The sequence below is a fragment of the Mesocricetus auratus genome, unplaced genomic scaffold (genome assembly GCF_017639785.1).
Source record: "Mesocricetus auratus isolate SY011 unplaced genomic scaffold, BCM_Maur_2.0 Super-Scaffold_100691, whole genome shotgun sequence".
Classification (NCBI taxonomy): Eukaryota; Metazoa; Chordata; class Mammalia; order Rodentia; family Cricetidae; genus Mesocricetus; species Mesocricetus auratus.
This window is the reverse complement of record NW_024429267.1, coordinates 6,099,939-6,122,034: the sequence shown is the minus strand read 5'-3', so window position 1 is coordinate 6,122,034 and position 22,096 is coordinate 6,099,939. Positions and strand designations below refer to the sequence as shown.

Below are 22,096 nucleotides of genomic sequence, written 5' to 3'. Positions count from 1 at the left end.
TTTGGAGACAGGGTTTCTCTGTGGCTTTGGAGGCTGTCCTGGAACTTGATCTGTAGACCAGGCTGACCTCAAACTCCCAGAGAACTGCCTGTGTCTGCCTCCCAAGTGCTGGGATTAAAGGCGTGTACCACCGCCGATGCCACCCGGCGGTCTTAATGGTTTCATTGGGCAAATCTGAAATTCTGTAGCTATCCAACAATACCCACTCCCCTTCATGTCTAGTCTTATTTCTGTGAGCATTCTTCTAACATGTGTAAGACTGTTTTGTTGAGGCAAGGTCTCACTGTGTTACTCTGGCTACTCTCAAACTTGTAGGCTCATCTTACCAGGTTGATTCTTCTGCTTCAGCCTCCCCAGTAACAGACTACAGTCATGCGTAACTCTATCAAAGTTTTCATGGACTTGGTGGCTACTTTTTTTTTTGGCAAGGTCCCACGTAGTAGCCCAAACTGACCTCTTGTTCTGTAGCTGAGATGACCTTGAACTTCTGATCCTCCTGCCTCCACCTCTGAATTTGACTATTGTAGATGCCTCATATAAGTGTAATCCTAGAAGTTGGGTTTGAACTGTTGTTGGTGGCAGATGCCTTTAATCACAGCACTCTGGAGGCAGAGGCAGGCAGATCTCTGTGAGTTCGAGACCAGCCTGGTCTACAAGAGCTAGTTCCAGGACAGCCTCCAAAGCCACAGAGAACCCCTGCCTTGAAAAACCAAAAAAAAAAAAAAAAAGAAGTTTGGTTTGTTTTCTTGTTTGGAGACAGGGTCTTTGAAGTCCAGGGTGCCCTCAGTCTCACATCTGCCTGCTGTGACCTCCTTAGTTCTGGGATTACAGGCATGCATCACTGTGCTCAGCAGTATGTGTCTTTTTGTGCAGGCTTTTTTTTTTTGCTAGGTATAATATCCTCAAGGTTTACCCATGCTGTGGCATGTATCAAGACTTCATCTTAAGGGTGAATAATATTCCATTATGTATTTTTTCTTTCCATCCTTTCATATGCCATTAGACACTTGGGTTGTGTTTACATTTTGGCTATTAGGAAATGTGCTTGTGAACAAGAGTGTGCAAACATAAAGATCCTCTTTTAGTTACTTTAGATCTATTCCTAGTAATGGGATTGCTGGGTCATATAGCAGCTGCATTTTTTATTTTTTTGTTTTGGAAGAACCTCTGTGCTTATACCATGTTACAATCCCACTGCATCTATTTTCAACCTTGAGTGCATGTAAAATAACTTCATTCAGCCTGGACACAATGGGGTAATTTCATTTTTAAAACAATGAGAAAATTGACGATTTACTTGGTCAGGATTTTAATTGCATATTCTGTGAAATGTGCATAATGGATGTTCCCAAAGGTTTAGCCTGTCTTCAATGAATTTGTGAGTATATAAGTTTAAGTTCATGTGGTGGAGGGATGCATGTGTATGCATGCACACGTGTGCCTGTGCATGTGAAGCCAGAGTTGTCATCAGGCATTGTTTCTCAGGAGCTGTCTTGTGTTAAACACAATTTCTCGTGGCTGGAAAGGTGTTCAGTGGTTAGGAGCACTGACTGCTCTTCCAAAGGACCCCAGTTCAATTCCCAGCATCCACATGGCAGGTCACAACTGTCTGTAACTCCAGTTCCACGGGATCTAGCATCCTCATGAAAGCAAAACCCCAATGTACATAAAAAAAATAAACAAATCTTGAAAAGAAAAAAAAAAGTTTCTCATTGAGACATGGGACTTCCTTATTAGACTAGTAGTAACCCTAAGAATCTACCTGCCTCTATGCCCAGCTCTAGGAATATCAGAGTACCACTATGTCTAGCTTTTTAGGGGGAAACTGGGCATAGAACTCAGGTCTTTATGTTCTCATGGAAGGTAGCTTATCTCCTTATCTTCCTTCAGTAATTTCTTTTTTTTAAGGAGTTATTTATTTTCAGTGTGTTTGTATGTCTCAGTGAATCTGCTTGTATGTGTGTGGTGGAAGGTTCATGTCATGCCTGGCTTTTATATGGGTGCTGGGGATTGAACTTGGGTCCTCATGTTTAAGTAGTAGACACTTTACCAACTGAGTCATCCCTCCAGCCCTTCGGTAGATTTCTTGACATAAGCCCTACCCTGGCCTTTTTTTTTTTTTTTTTTTTTTTTTTTTGGTTTTACCAGACAGGGTTTCTCTGTATTGTTTTAAAGGCTGTTGGTCCAGCCCAGCCTCGAACTCAACAGAGATCCACCTGCCTCTGCCTCCCAAGTGCTGGGATTAAAGGCGTGCGCCACCACCGCCTGGCTACCCTGGCCTTTTTTTAAAAATGATGATGGTGGTGTGGGGGTGATCAGAGGACAACTTTCTAGTCAGTTCCTTCCTTTCACCCTGTGGCTTCAGGGGATGATCTGACTTGGGTCTTTGAGGTTTGTGTGCTGGTGCTTTTATTCACTGATCCATACCCCCAACCCTCTTCTCTAGTTTTAACAGGATTTCTGATACTTAATCCTTTTATTCGAGGATCCTAGCCCTGCCACTGCTACACAAACCAGGCTAGCTTCTAACTCTCAGAGCTCTGCATGACTGCCTCTCTAGTGCTGAGACTAGGTTAGTACCACACCCTGTAATATGTGTTTTTAAACAAAGGTGTATTGTTTTGTTTAGTTAACAGTCTAGTCGATTGGAAATCATAATAGTAAATAGTTACAGGTAAGTTTCTTTTTAAAGCTGGTTTACTCCCGGGGAAGAGACAGGAGGGTAAGAACTTCAAGGCCAGCAGGGCTATGCAAGACCCTATCTCAGAAACCAAAAAGAGAAGTTTCTTTTAGGGTGTAGAATCTTGTACAGACACATTGCTTCAAACTATATGGTTAGATCTGATTTGAAGTTCAGAAGTTGAAGGTCAGGCATGGTGACCCAAGTTTTTAGTTCCAGCACTTGGGAGGAGGCAGGTAGATCTTGAGGCCAGCCTGGTCTACAGAGCCAGAACAGCCAGGGCTACATAGAGAAACCCTGTCTGGAAAACTAAAAATAAAAAGAATTTATATGTCATTAAATTGTCCTGTCAGTTTACCTAATTTTCAGCATTATAGAAGAAGTACTTAGAAAGTACTTGTGGGGAGAGAGAGAAGACTTATCAAAATGACTGATAAGAGCCCAAGCTATGCCGGGCTGTGGTAGTACATGTATTAGGGAGGCAAAGGCAAACATGTCTGAGTTCGAGGCTGGCCTGGTCTACAGACTGAGTTCCAGGACAAGCAGGGCTGTTACAAAGAAAAACCTGTCTCAGGAAAAAAACACACACACACACAACTAAATTCTATGTAAAATTGCTGCCAGACTTCTGGTTTCTGAAAGAGCCTGCCTTTCTCCTTACTCGGTGTCAGTTGGCTCTGATGACTTGGCCATTGGCAGTTGGTAACGGTTGGGAGTGGAAAGAGGAAAAACAACACTTTAATTTCTCAGCACTCTAAAGTAACTTTTTGGCATGAATGGGTCATGGGTAGCTGCTGCAGAGAGAGTAGCCACACGTATTGCATCTCCAGAAAAGGCCTGTTGCTCAGCTGTTTCTGCCTCAGGCTTTGCTGAGTCAGGCGGCCAGCAGGGCTTCAGGACAGATTGGTCTGAGTTTGCCTTTTCCATGGTGGAGCTAATCCACCCTTTAGTGTTCTCATGGTCCTGGAGTTTTCCCCACCCAGAAGTGAGGAAAAGGAATCAGAGCAGGGAGTGGAGCCATGTCTGCAGCTCTGTTTTAGCTGGTCACAGTCAGCAGGCCTCTTTACTCAGATCTCCAGGGGCCTTGCGTGATCTCCCTTAACTAGCAAAATGGTGAGCTTCAGTTCCTTTTCTCCATCCCTGCAGGATACCCTTTCCCTTTCATTTGATCTTGTACTCTACCTCAGAAGTCTTTTTTTTTTTTTTTTTTTTTTTTTTTTTTTTGGTTTTACGAGACAGGGTTTCTCTGTATTGTTTTGGAGGCTGTCAGTCCAGCCCAGCCTCGAACTCACAAAGATCCGCCTGCCTCTGCTGGGATTAAAGGTGTGCGCCACCACTGCCTGGCTTTGTTTGTTTTTTTGAAACAGGATCTAACTATACAGCTCATGTTGGCCTTGAACTTAGGGCAGTCCTGCCACAGCCCTTCAAATGATGAGTGTGCAAGCATGAAACACCACACCTAGCTTAAAATATCCTTTTTTGTTTGTTTGTTTGTTTTGTTTTTTTGAGACAGGATTTCTCTGTCTGGCTATCCTGGAACTCGATTTGTACACCAGGCTGGCCTCGAACTCCTGTGTGTTGGGATTAAAGACAAGCATATCCTTTTTGATGATTTAAATAATAAAATCTAGAAATATGCATAACTACCACAATTTTTAAATAAAGATAAGCACAAATGATATTTGTAGCAATTATACCATACAGAAATACCTACTGTGGGTTGTGACTCAGTACATACTACTAATACAAGCTTTCCCGGCACAGCTAAGATTCTGAGTTCTATTTCTAGCACTTCAAAACAGAACAAAAACACCTAATGTCTTTTAAGTTATTGTCTCAAGTACTGTTGTTACAGTTATGCCTTCCTTTATGATAAAAAAAACAGTGGTGTTTTTTGACCAGAGGTTAGGGAAACTGAAATTGTAGTTTTGTTCCTATCCAAGTTCAGAAACCATCCTTGAATTCTGTGTGGCTCATTAGGCCCAAGATGTGTGTGTTGGGGGCACTAAAGCTATGAGAGAAGGTAATACTGTGAGATAATTAAATTAACCATTTATTTATCCAGTTTGTAAAGTAAGATGTACCCAGATTCCAACCAATGCAAAATGCTCATTTTCCCAAGTACAGATGTTAAACTGTTAAACATGATTCTGGGAGAGGAGTCACCTACAGATATTTACCTCCTAAAATTGTCTTCTAACAACTTAGAAAGGAAAGAACACCCATTGACATCTTGATTTTTGCCTGGTGTTTCCTATATGGACTTTGATAGGATTAAAGAATAATGAAGCCGGGTGTTGGTGGCACACACACTCAGGAGGCAGAGGTAGGTGGATCTCTGAGTTCGAGACAAGTCTGGTCTACAAGAGCTAGTTCCAGGACAGCCTTCAAAGACACACAGAGAAACCCTGTCTCAAAAAACAAAAAAACAAAAAAAAAAAAACAATGAAATTGCACTACTTAAACTGTTGAATTTGTGATAGTTTGTTACTGTCAGTAAGCAACTAATATATTGATACTATCTCATTTATTTCTCCACAGTAACGGTGGCAAAGGGAGCAATATTTCATGCTAGGGACTTCTAGAATAACTTAAAGACTCTGCTGCCTGCTGTGTGGGTGTGACTCCTGGGACAGACTGCTTCCTCCCTGTGCTTGCCTTACTAAAGCAGTGTGATTGCACAGTTCCTTAACTTACTCAATTATACTCATTTTCTCTTTAAAAATAAATACTCGACAGGCGTTGGTAGCGCATGCCTTTAATCCCAGCATTCGGGAGGTAGAGGCAGGCAGATCTTTGAGTTCGAGGCCAGCCTGGTCTCCAGATTGAGTTCCATGGCAGCCTACAAAGCTACACAGAGAAACTCTGTCTCAAAAAAAAAAAAAAAAGAATCCCAGCACTCAAGAGACAGAGACAAGTGGATCTCTGTGAGTTTCTCCTTTCACTGTGCAAAGTCATCAGGCTTAGTGGCAGTCACGTTTACCTGCTAAACCATCTTTCCAGCCCCCAGTTGAGGGTTTTAACAGACTCTGTTGAGATCTCTTAAATGTATATTTATGTCCCATGTGGAGCAAAGAACAGTTAAGCAACAAAAACTGCCAAACTCGGGGGAAGCTGCCTGGAATCCTGGAATGGTTTTGAGTCCTCACTGGTCTCAGTTCTGAGGACCCACACCTGGCTTTCTATGCTAAGCAAAGCACACTTAGCCTGTACATAAGAGTTTGAGACTGGTAATTGTTAGAAATTACCCATTTGCTCTTTAACAAAAGTGCCCTCTTCCTGCAGGATCTTTCTAGTACATCTCTAAGATTAGTGTTGGCCCACTATGCTCTTATTGTAATAAGCAGGAGCTTTTAGACAGACTTATCAGTGGATCCAAAAGGATTAACATCCAAAAGGAGTAGACAGGTGTTGGATATCCTAGCTAGGAACTCTTATCTGCTAACAAAAGAGAATGTTGCTTTCATGTAAAAAGAACAGGGGAGATAGGCAGGATAGTTCCTTGGCTCTGTTTACTACGACATGCTATTTTCATCGACTGCCTAGAAATGCTTCCTCTTTCGAACTGATGGGTAGCTGTAACTTACTGACTACCAAGGAACTAGAGTGTTTTTGAAACAGAGTCTGAGTAGTTCAGTGTGGGTTTGAACTTGCTGTCCAGTGTTACCATGCCTGCTTACTAAAAAACCTTAGAAGTATGCTATATAAAGCATTAGTGTTAGAGCTGGGCAGTAGTGGCATTCACCTTTAATCCGGGAGGCAGAAGCAGGCAGATCTCTGTGAGTTCGAAGCCAACCTGGTCTACAGAGCAAGTTCTAGGACAGTCTCCAAAGAAGCTACAGAGAAACACTGTCCCAAAAAAAAAAAAAATAGGATGGGGGGGGCCTAGAGAGATAACTCTGTGGTTAAGACTGTTCTGCCAGAGGACCCAGGTTCAATTCTCAGCTGCACATAGTGGCTCACAACTGTTTATACCTCCAGTTTTAGGTGACCTCACACAGGCATACATACAGGCAAAACACCAATGCACATAAAAATAAATAAATTTACTTTATTTAAAAAAAAAAACTGGAGAGATGTTGGTTAAGGGCAGGCACTGCTCTTGCAGAGGACCTGAATTTGGTTCCCAGAACCTTTGTGGGGCCACTCTAGTTCCAGGGAATCTGACTTCTCTGACCTCCACAGGCACATACCAACAATAGACACACATTCATACACATAATTAAAAATAAAAGCAATCTTAGAATTTTTGAGTTAGCTATTAACTTTAGACATAGCATATGGAAACTGTTGTTATAATGCCTGGGCAGGTTGTATTTTGATGGCAAGTCATTGTAGACCTATCTTGCTGAAACCTTGTTCTGTGCTCCACACCTCCACCACACACACACACACACACACACACACACACACACACACACTGCAGAGATACCATGAAATGTCCTCTCCTTTTCTTTAAAAATGGCTCTGGCTGGGTTTGTGGCATGCACCTATAATCTCAGCTTTTGGTAGACAACAGGAGTAAGGCTGTGAGTTTGGAGACAGTCTGGGTTACATAGTAAGATTAACTGTGCCTGGCTTTTTAAGTGTGTGTTGAAGAACTGAAGTTGGGTCCTCATGCCAGTGTGGCAAGCACTTACCCACTGAGCCATCTCCCCAGCCCTAAAAAAAGATATAGTTATGAATGTATATATAAATGTACATATAAAGATACTTTTATAAAGGAACTACAAATAAAAACTAGAATAATAGTGTGGTAACTAGCCGGGCGTTGGTGGCGCACGCCTTTAATCCCAGCACTCGGGAGGCAGAGGCAGGCGGATCTCTGTGAGTTTGAGACCAGCCTGGACTACCAAGTGAGTTCCAGGACAGCCTCCAAAGCCACAGAGAAACCCTGTCTCGAAAAACCAAAAAAAAAAAAAAAATAGTGTGGTAACTATCTTGAATTGTCCTAGAGCTCAGCCATGGGTGATTGTGTGTGGCCCCCAAGGGAATCTGTGGGAGGGGTTCTCTATTCTTACAGGTATTTGTAACCTAGCTGAGGACGAAAAGAAGCAGGTGGCAGTTCCCTGGTAGTCACTAAGTAGCTTATTCATCTGGATCTGTGACTTGATTAGCAGAGAGGACAAACTGCTGTTCTAATGCTATTTCATAGAACAGTCTTAATCTTGAACCTTCCAGGATCAAATGGTAGACCAGAAGTGGAAAGCTGGATTTATGCATCTGCATGTCACAGGGATAGATTCTTAGGTGTTCTGATGGGAACCTTCCATCTTTCAGGAAGGTCTAACAGGGCTTCCATCTTTCAGGAAGGTCTAATAGGGCTTCCATCTTGCTTTAGTTTCCCCCTGGGTGCAGCTGTGCACTCAGTGCCTCCTGAGCGTTAATGTCTCCAGGTTTTCTGTCTGACGAGGGCTGGTGCCAGTGGGAGAGAAGGGGAATCAGGTGGCTTCCGAGATCTTACGGGTGAGAGTGAAGAAAGGAAGTGGTTGTATAGGAAGGGTGGCCAAGCAGTATTTGAAGGCAGGAAGTGCTAATTTTGTTTTCATTCTGTTTGTCTTCTCAGAAGTAATTCTGTTTTGTTCTGTAGAATTGGAAGGGACCGCTGTCTCTGAGCATCTACCACTGAACCTCATTAACACAGAACAGCCTCCGTAAAAGCATGATCTGTTAATACAAATCAAATGCAGCTAAAATTTTCTGTCTTGGGAAGGGAACACCCAATATGGTGAGGAAGCTATTTGCATAACAAATTCAGAGAGTATCCCAAAAGATCTGTCATTTCACCTTGTTCCGTTGGGTCAAAAAAGGCCTGTCCAAGGGACAAACGCCCTCAGATTTGTTGAGGGAATGTTTTAGGGAAAGTTCCTGTAGTCAGTCAGATCTTTTAACTGACTCGGACTTAGGATCAGACTTCAAAGCCCTGCTGTACCACAAGCTGGCCTTCTGTTGGTGTGCTGCACAATCCAGCTTTGTTCACTCTGGTACTGGCCTGGGGATCCTCCCTACCCTTGTTTGTGACTCTGCACTGAGCTTTTAATAAAGGCCAAGGACCAACTGTGTTTTCACTGTGTGACTATTAGGCCAAGCATGACTGGCTTATTCTTCAGCCTGCCATAGAGTGTGACTAAAATTTCTGTCCATGTGAGTTCCAGATAGAAAACTGAACTGCATGTCTGTCAGGTGGGTTAGGAATGTCTAAGCTTCAGTTAGAAGTTTAGCCAACACCACAAAGAAAGCCTGGGACTGGAGCGTGAATTCTGAATTCCAATGTGGTGTCCTTGTCACTAGAATATGCCCTATCAGCATTTGAAACAATAAAGGTCATCAGCTGAGAAACAGGAATGCACTGGGACAGATTTAAAAAATGCCTGTGTGTATCCACACTGTGTTGTATGGTTTGGGTTATCATATTCCAGCAAGATTACAGTTTTAAAAATTAACCCTAAATTGTGTGAACTTAGCCCCGTGGTCACCTGAGCAGCAGCATTCTCAACTCTAGCAATGATTTGCCACTTACTGAGCTGGCTAACTAGCAAGCCCGTCTCCTCTAAACACCTGTGGGAGTAAAGGGACACCACAGTCACTTTCTGGGTAGGCTGAGCTTGTTTTTTAATGGTTCTGTTTTACTCAGAGTATCTCTTTATTTTCAGAGTCAGCCCCAGTCTCCAAAGAAAACCACATCCCTTTTTCCTATCAAAAATGGTTCCAAAGAAAATGGGATCCATGAGGAGCAAGACCAAGAGCCACAGGATCTCTTTGCAGGCAAGTAAAGACTCAGAATTTAGGAACCGTTTATTCACCTTTATTAAGCTGTGAATTATTGAAGTTAAAACCACCATACATATGCATAGGTTTGAAAGCATAAGCCTGGCACAATGGAGGTCTATGTCTATGATCTCCGCTCTTGGAAAATGAAGGCAGGAAGATCAGGAGTCCAAGGTCATCTTTGCTACTTAGCAAGCCAAACAAAACTACAACAAAAACCCCTAAGTAAACAAACAAACCCATTTCTTAAGAACATGAGTTAAATTATTAAATGTTAGAAATGTGGTCAGGGGAATTATAGAAATACTATATCAGGGGCTGGAGAGATGGCTCAGAGGTTAAGAGCACTTGGCTGCTCTTCCAGAGGTCCTGAGTTCAATTCCCAGCAACCATATGGTGGTTCACAACCATCTGTAACGAGATCTGGTGCCCTCTTCTGGCATGTAGGCAGAGCACCTTATACTTAAAAATAAATAAATAAAATCTTTAAAAAAAAGAAAGAAAGAAAGACCATGTCATAGGAGCTCACAACTGCAGTAGTTTTAGACTTTTATTTGAGATGTGTAGACTGTGTAGCTTGGCCTAGAACTCTCAATCCTCCTGTATCAGCTTCTCAAATGGCTGGGATTACAGAGACATGCTTTTACTTTTGACCATACTTAATTAATTTGAGACACTATTTTACTCTGTAGCCTTTGCCAACCTGGAATTTGCTGGCCTCAAACTTGTGATCATGTCTCTGCCTCCCAAGTGCTAGAGTTATAGACATTGACCCCCATGCCTAGCTCTTACAACCATGAGAGACAGACTAGAGGGGGTGGGATACGCATGAATCTTATATGAATCGGGATTTAGAGGAAAAATTGGAAGTCTGTTTAGATTTTGGAATTTTAAATTTGAATATAAAGGAAAATACCAAGGTGATGTGAACTGTCTGGGGAAAGAGAATTGTACGGCCATTTGTGGTGACTCACACCTGAGATCCCAGTGCTCAGGAGGCTAAGGCAGGAGGATCTTTACAAGTTCCAGTAAGACCCTGTCTGTAAAAGCAAAGCCAGAGAGGAAGAGCTGTAGATACACATATAGATCCTGTTCCTAGAGGTGGCAATGGAAATCACTGTGTGAATGAGGTTCTCAGAGGAAAGAATGGTAAGGAAAGGGAGAGACAAGACTGAAGATCCTGAGAGACCTCTCCCAGTAGGACTCTGGTGGGCATCTGACAAAGGGACAAAGAGGCTTGAAGAATGTAAAGATTTAGAAGTTTCCACTCCATTTGGTCTCTGGAACATTAACAATGTGCATTCTGGTGGTCATATTTATAGGGGGAAGAGGGGTGGATTAAAGAGAAATAATAAAATACAAATAATGGATTTCTTTAATTACATAGTACATTGAGAAGAAGATAAGCTGTGTATTTGAGCCTTTGACATTTATGTGATCTTTTCTTACACAACCTGAAATCTTAGTGCCACAGTTACCCAGTGACTGCTTCCTCCATGAATCTGTGGATCTTACAGATTTTCTTAGCACAGTCATTTCGGTTTATGTCATCTGTTACCAGCTTCATAAACAGTCATTTGCTGCCTCACTACTGAGAAAGGAGCATACAATGACTGTAGAAAGGAATGTTCTACAATGAGACATGCTGTTTAGGACTTGAGCACGCTTTGAAGCTCAGATTTTATTTTCTACAAAGTTGCCACAGCTCTGATTGGTCCCTCTAGATCCCAAAGGCTTTTCAAACATATTCTGATTAGTAATTTCAGAGCGAAGAAGCCCATGTTTTTCATGCTTGGGCATCCCTCATAGTAATTTCAATGGGAAATGCATAGCTTTTCAAAAGGCTTTTACCACTACTCCAGAAAACCATAGATATTTTCTGTTTTTCATTCTGGAGTGAGTTCAGGGTCTTTGAGCATGCTCAAGTAAGCTCTCTGCCACTGAACTGTATTTCCACCCCTTGGTTTGGTTCTAGACAGGATTCTATTGTATAGCCCAGGCTGGCCTAGCTCTAGCCTTAGTATTTTGTGGTTTTGTTTTTTTGTTTTGTTTGAGACAAAGTATCTTTGGCTCTCTTAATCTCCCTCTTCCTGTCCCTTCTCTCCATCTCCCTCCTTCTTTCCCTCTCCCTCTTCCTTCTCTTCCCTCTCTCCCTCTCCCTCATCACTCTGTGGACCAAGCTAACCTCAAACTCATGGCACTCCTTCTGCTTCAGCATCCCAAGTCTGAAGTTCTAAGCATGAAGCTGGGATTACACAGTGCCCATATGAGACAGGATCCTTTTAGGCAGCCCAGGATGGCCTTAAATTCCCTATCATTCTGTTACCCTACTTCAACTTCTTAGGAATTTTTTTTTCATGATACTGGAAATTGATCCTAGATCCTCATATATATTAGGCAAATATCATTTCACTGAGTTAGGTCCCCATTAGGCTTTCTATTGCTTTGATGAAACAGCACAACCAAAAGCAATTTGAGAAGAAAAGGATTTATTTTGATTACACTTCCATGTCACAGTCTATTATCATATAGGGCAGGAAACTGGAGGCAGGAGCTGATGCAGAGGCCATGGAGGGTGCTGCTTACTGACTTGCTTCTCATAACTTGCTCAGCCTGCTTTCTTATAGAACCCAGGACCATGGGCCTACGATGACCTCACCCATAATGAACTGGGCCCACATCAAACACTAATTAAGAAAACATCCTACAAGCTTGTCTGCACCCTAATCTTATGGAAGTATTTTTCAATTGAGTCTCCCTTCTCTTAGATGATTCTTTTTTTTGTTTGTTTTGTTTTGTTTGTCTGTTTGTTTGTTTTCCAGACCGGGTTTCTCTGTATTGTTTTGGAGCCTGTCCTGGAACTTGCTCTGTAGACCAGGCTGGCTTCAAACTCACAGAGATCCGCCTGCCTCTGCCTCTCGAGTGCTGGGATTAAAGGCGTGCGCCACCAACGCCCGGCAATGATTCTTATTTTAAGTTGATATAAAAACTAGACAGGACACTAGTCATATTTTGTTTGCTTCTTTGTTTAGACAAAGTCTCACTAAATTGCTCAAGCAGATCTTGAATTATCAGTCCTCTTGCCTCAGCCTCCTGAGCAGCTAGATTTTAGGTCAGAGCTCTGAACCTTGCTGGAGTACTGAGATTACAGATACAACCTATCACACCCAGTTTCACCCAAAGGTTTTCAATGAATGGTACATGCTTCACTTCCTAACTTAATCTGTTGTGTTGAATTTTGTGCGGTGAATCTCCTGTACAAACTTAAGCTGGCTGCTTTTTTCAAAGACATCACAACCTAGCACACTTGTACTGGGGGCTACTTCCTGTTTTATGCTCCCATGACAGGATCTGTGTTTTTCTTTACTAAAAAGAAAAAACTAGGTCAGGTGGTAGTGGTGCATGCCTGTAATCCAGCACTTGGGAGGCAGAAACAGGCAGATCTCTGTGAGTTTGAGGCCATAGATAGTTCCAGACAGCCAGAGATGTTAACACAGAAAAACTCTGTCTCGAAAAACCAAAAAGAAAGAGAAAAAAAAAAAGAACTGGTTGGGGTTAGAACTTCTGGGTTCATTGCTCTACATTGGAAGTGGCGTTTGCATAAGAAATTTTAATGTCTAAAAATGGTACAGAATGCTATTTTAGAAGTCATTCCTCTGGAACACTTAGAGAACGAGTTGTTCTGTTCACCTGTGTCTTCTCCAGAAGAGAAGCTGGCTCTTAAAGCACAGATCTTTACTCCAGATACTGTTCTGATCAGAAGTGATTTTTAGGTGCTGCTGCACCCCTCCCCATTCTGATGGCAGTTACAAACTATAGCTTAATCTGTTGAGATATAGCTGAACTGCCATTGTAACTAGTTCTTTTTGTTTGATTGTTTTTGTTTTTTTGGTTTTTTGTTTGTTTTTGTTGCTTTCCTGAGACAGAGTTCCAACGTGCACCCCTGGCTATCCTGGAACAAGCTATATAGATCAGGTTGACTTTGAACTCACAGAGATCTGCCTGCCTCTGCCTCCCAAGTACCAGGATCAAAGGCGTGTGCCACCAGCTGCCACTGCTGGCTGTGGCTAGTTCTTAAACTGTCAGTGTAACTTAAGTGTACCAAAGTACCCTTTCCCAAGCATTAGTGTGTGTTTCTAGTTGATACTTTTCCTGAGACTTCCTCTGATCCTCTGATATGTGCTTGCCTGTTCTATCTTGCTATTTACAAAGCATTTAACCAAAGTTGCTGTCTTGTACATACAAACAATTAAAAATAAGAATGAGTTTCATGTAAGGCTTTGAGTGACCACTCCCAAGAGTAAAATTATTTGACACACTTATTTTGTCTGTGGAGTCTTTTTGCTAGGTCATTGTTTTTTTGGCCTAAGGTAGCCAAACAGTTGAATCTATGAAGAAAGGGGAAAGCTTATTCTACCAAACCTGTGATAATAACACTCCCCTCAGTGTCCTCTCCTTTGAGTCATGTATAAATTTCGTGGCTCTTGTTTTTTGTTGTATTGGGTGCCTGCCATTTTTCTTGTGGCCCTCACCCTGTAGAACTGCTGTTTAGCCTTCAAAAACCCATTATTGACACTCATTTTAAAACATCAACTGTTTTCAGATGCCACGGTAGAGCTATCCCTGGACAGCACACAAAATAACCAGAAGATGATGCCAGCCAAAACTCTTAGTGCTCATGCTCCACTAGAAGCCACAAATTCTCCTAAGCCACAGCCAAGCTATGAGGAGGTGAGAATATGCGCTGTTGGTCTTCTTGCTTTTGCTTCTTTAGTGCTGCCCATCTGGAGTTCATTTGGGTTTGAACCTGAGAAAACATTTACAGCTCTTGACGAAGACCTATGGTTAAGAGCTGAAGACCTATGGTTAATGCACAGTCACAATTCAAACAAGAACTCTGTGTTAGACAGTGTCTGCTTTCCAAGGACAGCATAAAGATTTTTGCTGCTCAGTGATGCTATTTACTATGAGAAGCTCCCATAAGCAGAAATACACCATTGCCCTACTCCTTGTTTACCCAAAAGAGGCCAAGTCTACCAAAATCCTATGATTATCCATTATCGTGAAAATAAGGGTTTAAGGGAATTGATGTGAAAGTGATCTGTGAACTGGTTCATGACTTAACTGTTGGTTCACTGGAGCACTGGGAATGGAGGGCTGAACACTGAAAAGCACATCATGACTTTATTATATTGACAGGTACTAAATACTATAATGTCTAGCCTTCTTTATGTCAACTCTCTTCATTTTTCTTTTAAAAGCTAGAGGAAGAAGAACAAGAGGACCAGTTTGACCTGACAGTTGGTATAACTGATCCTGAAAAGATTGGTAAGTGTCCCTGGAACTCTTGAGATGATACAATTGGCCTAATTTGGCCCTAGTTTGGGAGTGGCTCTCAACAGAGCTGAACCAGCAGAAGTAAAGTGTTTCATCAGTATCTTTCCTGAAACTAAGCTTCCCGAGTGCATTACTTAGATTTTTCCCCCTTATCTTTAGAAAGAAAAACCAGAGATATGAAATAGAAGTATAATTTTTAAAAACTCAGACAGGGGCCACTGGAGAGATGACTCAGCAGTTATGAGCACTTGGCTGCTCTTCCAAAGGTCCTGAATTCAATTCCCAGCAACCACATGGTGTCTCACAACCATCTGTAATGAGATTTGGTGCCCTCTTCTGGCCTGCAAACATACATTAAGACAGAACACTGTGCATAATAAATAAATAAATAAATGATAAATCTTTTAAAAACTCGATTAAATAAATAAATAAATAAATCGATGGGTGATGGTGGCACACTCCTTTAATCCCAGCACTCAGGAGGCAGAGGCAGGCGGATCTCTTTGTGAGTTAGAGGACAGCCAGGGTCACACAGAGAAAAGAGAAAGAAAGGAAAAGAAAACCCATCTCAAAAGCGAACACCAGAGATTTTCTCACAGTTATGAGGCAAGAAGCCCTGGAATCATGGTGTGGGCCATGCTCCTCTGAAATCATGGTGTGGGCCTGGCCGTGCTCCTCTGGAACTGGAAGGGAAGGAAGGCCCTTGTCTGTCATCTGCCTTCTAGTAGTCTGAGGTGTTCATTGGCTTGAAAATGCATCATTACATTGTCATCACAGTCTCATGTCATTGTAAGTGTCTCCATATTATCATTCTCCTAGAATGTCTGTCTGAGTTGCCCTACTTTTTTAAGGACACCAATCATATTGGATTTGATCCACCCTAATGACCTTGTTTTAACTTCATTATATCCGTGAAGACAGTGTTTTGTAAAAAGCCATGTCATGAAGTACTGACTCCACACTACAGAGTAATTTAAACAGCTCACAAATTAGATTTGAACACAAGTTATTCTAGGTGCTTTCATCCCCTTGTTTTATATTGTCTGGATTCTTGGTCATGTTGATTCCAAGAAACCAGTTCATTAAAACATTTTTCTGCCCAGGACTTGATCTTTGTAACAGCATGCTCTATTTATATGGGCTGTTTAGTCAACATGTGCTTCTCATTCCAGCACACATCTAAGTAAATTAGAATTGTACATTTACCAAGATATCCTTTTTAGAAATCTGGCAATTTGCATTGGCCATCTCCAACTTGGAAGTTATTTAGGAACTCTGTGCATTGCCAGACTGTTGTGTGACCAGGCCACTTTCAGAGCTTCTGTACTGTTAGCTGAGGACCTCTCTTTACATATGCTGCCTTGGCTGGGACAGTGTCTGGAGACGTTGCGGGGCACCTAGAGGTCATGCTTGGCTAATGTGCTCTGTGGGAGGTGAACAGGAGCTCTTCCTTGTGGCTACTAAATTGTGGACCTGGGCATGACTTTCCTAAGGTGGGTGAAATTTTTATTAAATTTAAGGGTTTTTGTTACTGTTGTTGTTTTTCAAGAAGGGGTTTCTCTGTGTAACAGCCCTGGCCATCCTGGAACTCAATTTGTAAACCAGGCTGGCCTCAAACTCACAGAGATTTTCCCTGCCTCTGTCTACCAAGTGTTGCAATTAAAGGTGTGTGCCACCACGCCCACCCCAAGATTTTTTTTTTAAATGAGTGGTAAACAGCCTTAGTATCAGGCAGTGAGGTGGTAATCAGCAAAAGGTAATTTCTTTAGCTTAGCTTGTAAATCCTATTTTGCAATACCCTTTTTGGGAGGTGTTGGTGAGATTGGACATGTATGCCTCCTATTTCTGTATAATTTCTAGCTTTGTGTGTGTGTGTTTGTGTGCACTTACAAATAAAAGCAAGCATTTGTACCCATCACAGTGGAATGATGTTTCAGTATGTGATCTCCACTGGTCCTCTTTTGCCCCTTTTTCCTGGCCCCCTCACTCCAGACCAGATCAGAAGCAAAGGCTTCTGATTATTTCTGGACCTCTTTTTGTTGACCTAGGCTTTCCCATTCGTGAGAAGAGGAATCAGAGGGAAGGAAAAAAAAAACCCAGTGGTCCAGCACTGAATCTTTGTCTGGATTCCAATATATGTCTTTTCAGGGTTTAGGAAGTCAATAGTGCCTTTATCTCCCTAAGTGGTCTAGGTCAGGACACTACCACAGAGAAAAACAGTTGCTTGAATCCCAGATTATTTAACAGTCAAAGGCTTTTTCATAAAAATAATTCCTCCAGGAAAGGGAGATTTTTTGTGACATCAGGCAGCCCAAGTGTCTTCCTGCCAGGCCCTTTGCTCTGGGTGAACACGCCGGATCAGGGAGGTCAGTGTCTCCCAGCACCAGTGGTAGGATCTCTGAAAGAGCAAAGCAAGCCTGAAGCTAGCTTAGGGTAGAACTGCTTGTTTCCTTTTACATCAGTTGCTTCCTTCTCCTGCTTTATACAGCAAGAGAATTGTTTGGGTTTGGACAGATGTGTGTAACCAGCCCAAATATTGGCATGGTAACAACTGATGAATTGTCAGTATCCAGTGCTGCTTTGTAGAGGGTATAAATGGAGCCTGGCTTTGGAACAGGGGACTGACTCTCTTGTCTAACTCAAACTGGGGCCCAGCCAGCATCCGTGGGGGCATATGTGCCCTGAGGCACTGGAAAAACTGGATTTTAGGATTACATATAAAGCCTGGAAATGAAACAAGCTCTTCCAATAGAGGGCTCCTGTAGTTTATGGTCTCTGGTTAAATGTTATTGGATTAGCTTTCCTTTCTTTAGTTAAAAGAATAATTCTTTCTTGCTTTCTTTTTCTCCCACAGGGGATGGTATGAACGCCTATGTAGCCTACAAAGTCACAACACAGGTGAGTGTTGTGGACCATTGTTGATGGACCTCAGTAGACCTGACTACTCACACATAGGTTAACATTTAGATTATTTCTGGACATTTTTGTTTTGTTTTCCCATATTCTCCTCCTACTTACTCAAGCCATAGCAAGTCTGCATTACCTTGGTAATCTTATTTTATTTTATGTGAATGAGTGTTTTGCCTGCATGTATGCATGTATATGCCTGGTGCCCACAGAGGTCAGAAGAGGGTGTTAAATCCCTTGAGAACTAGAGTTACAGATGGTTGTAACCTGCCATTTGAGTGCTGGAAACTGAACCCAACCCAGGTCCCTCTGGAAGAGCAGCTGTTTACCTTCACCTCTGAGCCATCTCTCTAGTCCCCTGCCTTAGTAATTTTAACTAGGTACATCAGATTAGGCCTTCCCAGAATTCTTCCAGAAAGCTGATATTTCAGTGTTAAACTTTGCAAGATTTAAGATGTACAGCATATCTGACTTTTACCCCATTCCTCAGGAACTATGTGACTGGAGCTAATTTAGTGGATTGCCTCAAATGAAGAGTAATTATCTGTTTACAACTTGTCCGTTCTTGAGCCAGACAAGGTGGCCCACATCTGTAATCCCAACACTAGGGAGGCAGAAGCAGGAGGATGAGGAATTTGAGAACAGCCTGAGGTACTTAATGAGACCCTTTTTCAAATAAACAAAAACTGTGTATATGTGGCCAGGCAGCAGTGGCACACATTTTAATCCCATCACTCAAGAGGCAGAGGCAGGAGGATGTCTGTGAGTTTGAGGGCAGCCTGGTTGGCAGAGCAAATTTTAGGACAGCCAAAGTTAACACAGAGAAACCCTGTCTCAGCAGAAGTGAGGAATTCGGGGGCATCATTGCTGTTGAAGACAGGAATAGCTCACACTGTTCTCAAGCTTGTGATAGATACATTTGCCTCAGCTTCTTTGTGCTGAAATTACAAGTGTGCACCATCACACCAGGCACAAAGCCAGATTGTCCTTGATCCTCCTGTCTCAGTCTTCCAATCACAGGCATCTGCCACTTTACCTGGCTTACTTTAAATGCTTTCTATAACTTTTGCTCCTTGCCTGCCCCCTTTCTTATTAAGTAGAATTTTGTTATTCTAGCAAAACATAGCCCCGAACCTACCACAGTTTTAAGATGAGTACCATTGGGTCCATCCCCTCTGCCTTCCTGTCTGTCCCTGTCATAGCCACTGCTTTGTACCTCAGAGGCAGTTGCCCCCTGAGTAATCTCATCTCCTTTACAGAAAGTCTTCACATGTGTGTCTCTCAGTAATGTGATGCTTTGTTTTGCAATTCCTAAAAGTAACCTGCTGAAAATAGTGATTCATTTACTTAGCATGGTTTTCCAGACCTACCCTTGTTGGGAGTAACTATCATTAATCCTCCACACGAGTGTACCATGGTACATGAACCTGTTTTCCTAAGTGTTTCCAGTTTTCATAACTGAACTCTGTATGTACTTCCTCACATGTCTCTAGTGCCCTATGCACATGTTTCTCTAAGCACATAAATAACTGGGAAATATTAAATGCAAGGAATATAAATTATTTTTTAATGTCTTTGTACCAATTTATACAAAAAAGTGGTTCAAAAGTTCTCATTGATTCATTTCCTTGCCAGTAACTGGTGGGGCCAACCTCTGTAAATTTTGCCAATCTGGTGAATGTAAAGTTATGTCTCCTAGTGTATTCTCTAGCTTTCCTGCCCTTTTTGTTTTGTTGTTCTTTTTTTTGTTTTTGTTTTTCGAGACAGAGTTTCTCTGTATTGCTTTGGAAGTTTCCTGCCCTTTTTTAAATTAAAATTGTTTATAGCCTTAAATCCCAGCACTTGGGAGACAGAGGCAAGCAGATCTCTGAGTTCCCGGCCACCATGGTCTACAGAATGAGTTCCAGGACAGCCAGGATTACACAGAGAAACCCTGTCTCGAAAAACAAATAAAAAACAAAAAGCTTATATGTATACGTGATTATATGTTTATATGTATGGCAGGTCTCCTGGGACTGGAGTTCCAGGTGGTTGTGATGCACTGTGTGGGTGCTGGGAGTTGAACCTGGATCCTCCAGAAGAGCAGCCAGTGTTCTTAACCACTAAGCCATCACCGTGCCTTTTTTTTTTCTTCATTCACATGGAGATTTCTTTATGTTAACTACTCCTTGGCCCTCCTGTGAACTCTACTCCAAAAATCTACAGCACTTTAGAGGTTATTATCTCCAGATATCTGATTCCTTCCTCACTGTCTTAGAAGCATTCTTCTAAGTGTCTTTTTTTTTTTGTCTGCTTTGATTTCTATCAGCTGATACCCTTAAGTAAGGCAATAAATGATACAAGTTGGTTACAGATGATCATAGAAGTCTATCTTTTAATACAAATTCAAGGCTGGGCTGTGGTGGCACTCAAGAGGGAGAGGCGGTGGATCTCTGTGAGTTTGAGGGCAGCCTGGTCTACAGAGCTAATTCCAGGACAGCCTCCAAAGCCACAGAGAAACCCTGCCTGGAACCCCGCCCCCCCCCAAAAAGATTTCAATTTTACTTCAATTAAAGCAAGTATTCTTTTGGGGGTTGTTTTGGGTTTTGTTTTGTTTTGAGACAGGGTTTCTCTGTGGCTTTGGAGGCTGTCCTGGAATTAGCTCTTATAGACCAGGCTGGTCTCGAACTCACAGAGATCCGCCTGCCTCTGCCTCCCCAGTGCTGGGATTAAAGGCGTGCGCCACCCCACCCCTTGGCTTTGGTTTGGTTTTTCCAAGACAGGGTTTCTCTGTATAGTCCTGGCTTTCCTGGAGCTGGCTGTGTAGATCAGGATGGCCTTGAACTCACAGAGATCCTCCTGCCTCTGCCTCCTGAGTCCTGTGCCACCACACCCAGCCATGCCCAGTTTTTTTGTGGACACTGAAGATTCAAACTGGTCCTTGTGCCTACCCACTGAGCCATCCCAACCCAAGTCCCATAATCCTATATTTTTTATTTTATGCATTTAAAATCATTACTCTAAATAGGGTTTCTTAGATTCCCAGACTGCCAAAAAAACAAAAAACAAAACTATAACTTGGAGTTTAAGAGCCTGTCTTGCACAAAGTTATTTTGTAGATGTCTAAAGGGTGAGGATCTGGGAAATCTGTTTCCTTTGATGTCAACAGGCTAGATACTCACTCCTGGATTTGGAATGAAATTGCCTTTTGTTTTTCCATCCCCAAGACAAGCTTACCGATGTTCAGAAGTAGGCAGTTTGCAGTAAAAAGAAGATTCAGTGACTTTCTGGGTCTTTATGAGAAGCTTTCAGAGAAACACTCTCAGAATGGCTTCATTGTCCCTCCTCCACCTGAGAAGAGCCTAATAGGTAAGCCTGTGGTCTTTAATTCTACTGAGTTTTAATTTAGTGACTAGAGAAATAGCCCAGCTACTTTTACTTCTTCTATGGTGTTAGTCTTAAGTTTTGTAGCACTTTGTTTCCTTTTGAAACAGACTTACTATTCCCCAATGGCCTCAAACTCACTGTATAGACCAGGGTGGCCTCTAACCATCTCTTGATCCTTCTGCCTCACTATAAGCTGGAAAAGATCAAGTATCCTTTGTGTGTGTGTGTGTGCGCGTGTGCGTGTGCGTGTGTGTGTGTTGCTAGTGATTAAATGCAAAACCTCATGACTATTAGGTAAACACTCTACCACTGAGTTACACTCTCAGTCTTAGGACTCTCTTTTTTTTTTTTAAAGATGTATTTATTATGCACAGTTTTCTGACTGTGTGTATCCCTGCAGGCCAGAAGAGGGCACCAGATGTCATTGCAGATGGTTGTGAGCCACCATGTGGTTGCTGGGAATTGAACTCAGGACCTCTGGAAGAATAGCCAGTGCTCTTAACCGCTGAGCCATCTCTCCAGCTCCTCAGTCTTAGGACTCTTAACACTTGCTCTGCCCTCCAGATTGAGATTGTTTTGGGGATTAGGGGAGGAGCCTTCATACCACCATCAAGTGATTGTTAGCCTATACCCAGAATCTCACTCAGAACACTTTTTTTCTATTATTTTTAATTTTGTGTGTATGGGTTTTTGCCTACATACATGTATGTATGTGTACCAAGTGTGTGCGGGTGCCTGAGAAGGACAGAAGAGGCTATCAGATCCCTTGGAACTAGAGTTGTGAGCCACTGTGTGGGTGCTAAAAATGAGACCTGCATGCTCTGGAAGAGCAGCCAGTACCCATAACCACTGAGACATCATGCCAGCCCTCCCCCCCTTTTTTGAAACAGGATCTCATTATGTGACCCTAAGTGGCTTAGAACTCACTATATAGAACAGACTGGCCTTGAACTCACAGAGGTCTCCTTGCACATGCCAACAGATAGTGCCTTTTTTTTTTTTTTGATGATATACAATCTAAATCCCATAGTTTACAGC

The 22,096-nt window shown here is 42.3% G+C and overlaps 1 protein-coding gene across 3 annotated transcripts in view; it reads left to right on the top strand.

Moving 5' to 3' along the window:
• Positions 1–22,096, top strand: part of Snx1 (sorting nexin 1) — a 38,151-nt gene that overhangs the window by 6,631 nt on the left and 9,424 nt on the right. For all 3 annotated transcript variants that reach the window (XM_040740362.1, XM_021230364.2, XM_005075519.4), the window contains exons 2-6: positions 9,334–9,445; positions 14,052–14,179; positions 14,710–14,776; positions 17,640–17,683; positions 20,899–21,040. In XM_040740362.1, the coding sequence (XP_040596296.1) occupies positions 9,334–9,445; positions 14,052–14,179; positions 14,710–14,776; positions 17,640–17,683; positions 20,899–21,040 (493 nt within the window). The remainder of the gene's footprint in view (positions 1–9,333; positions 9,446–14,051; positions 14,180–14,709; positions 14,777–17,639; positions 17,684–20,898; positions 21,041–22,096) is intronic.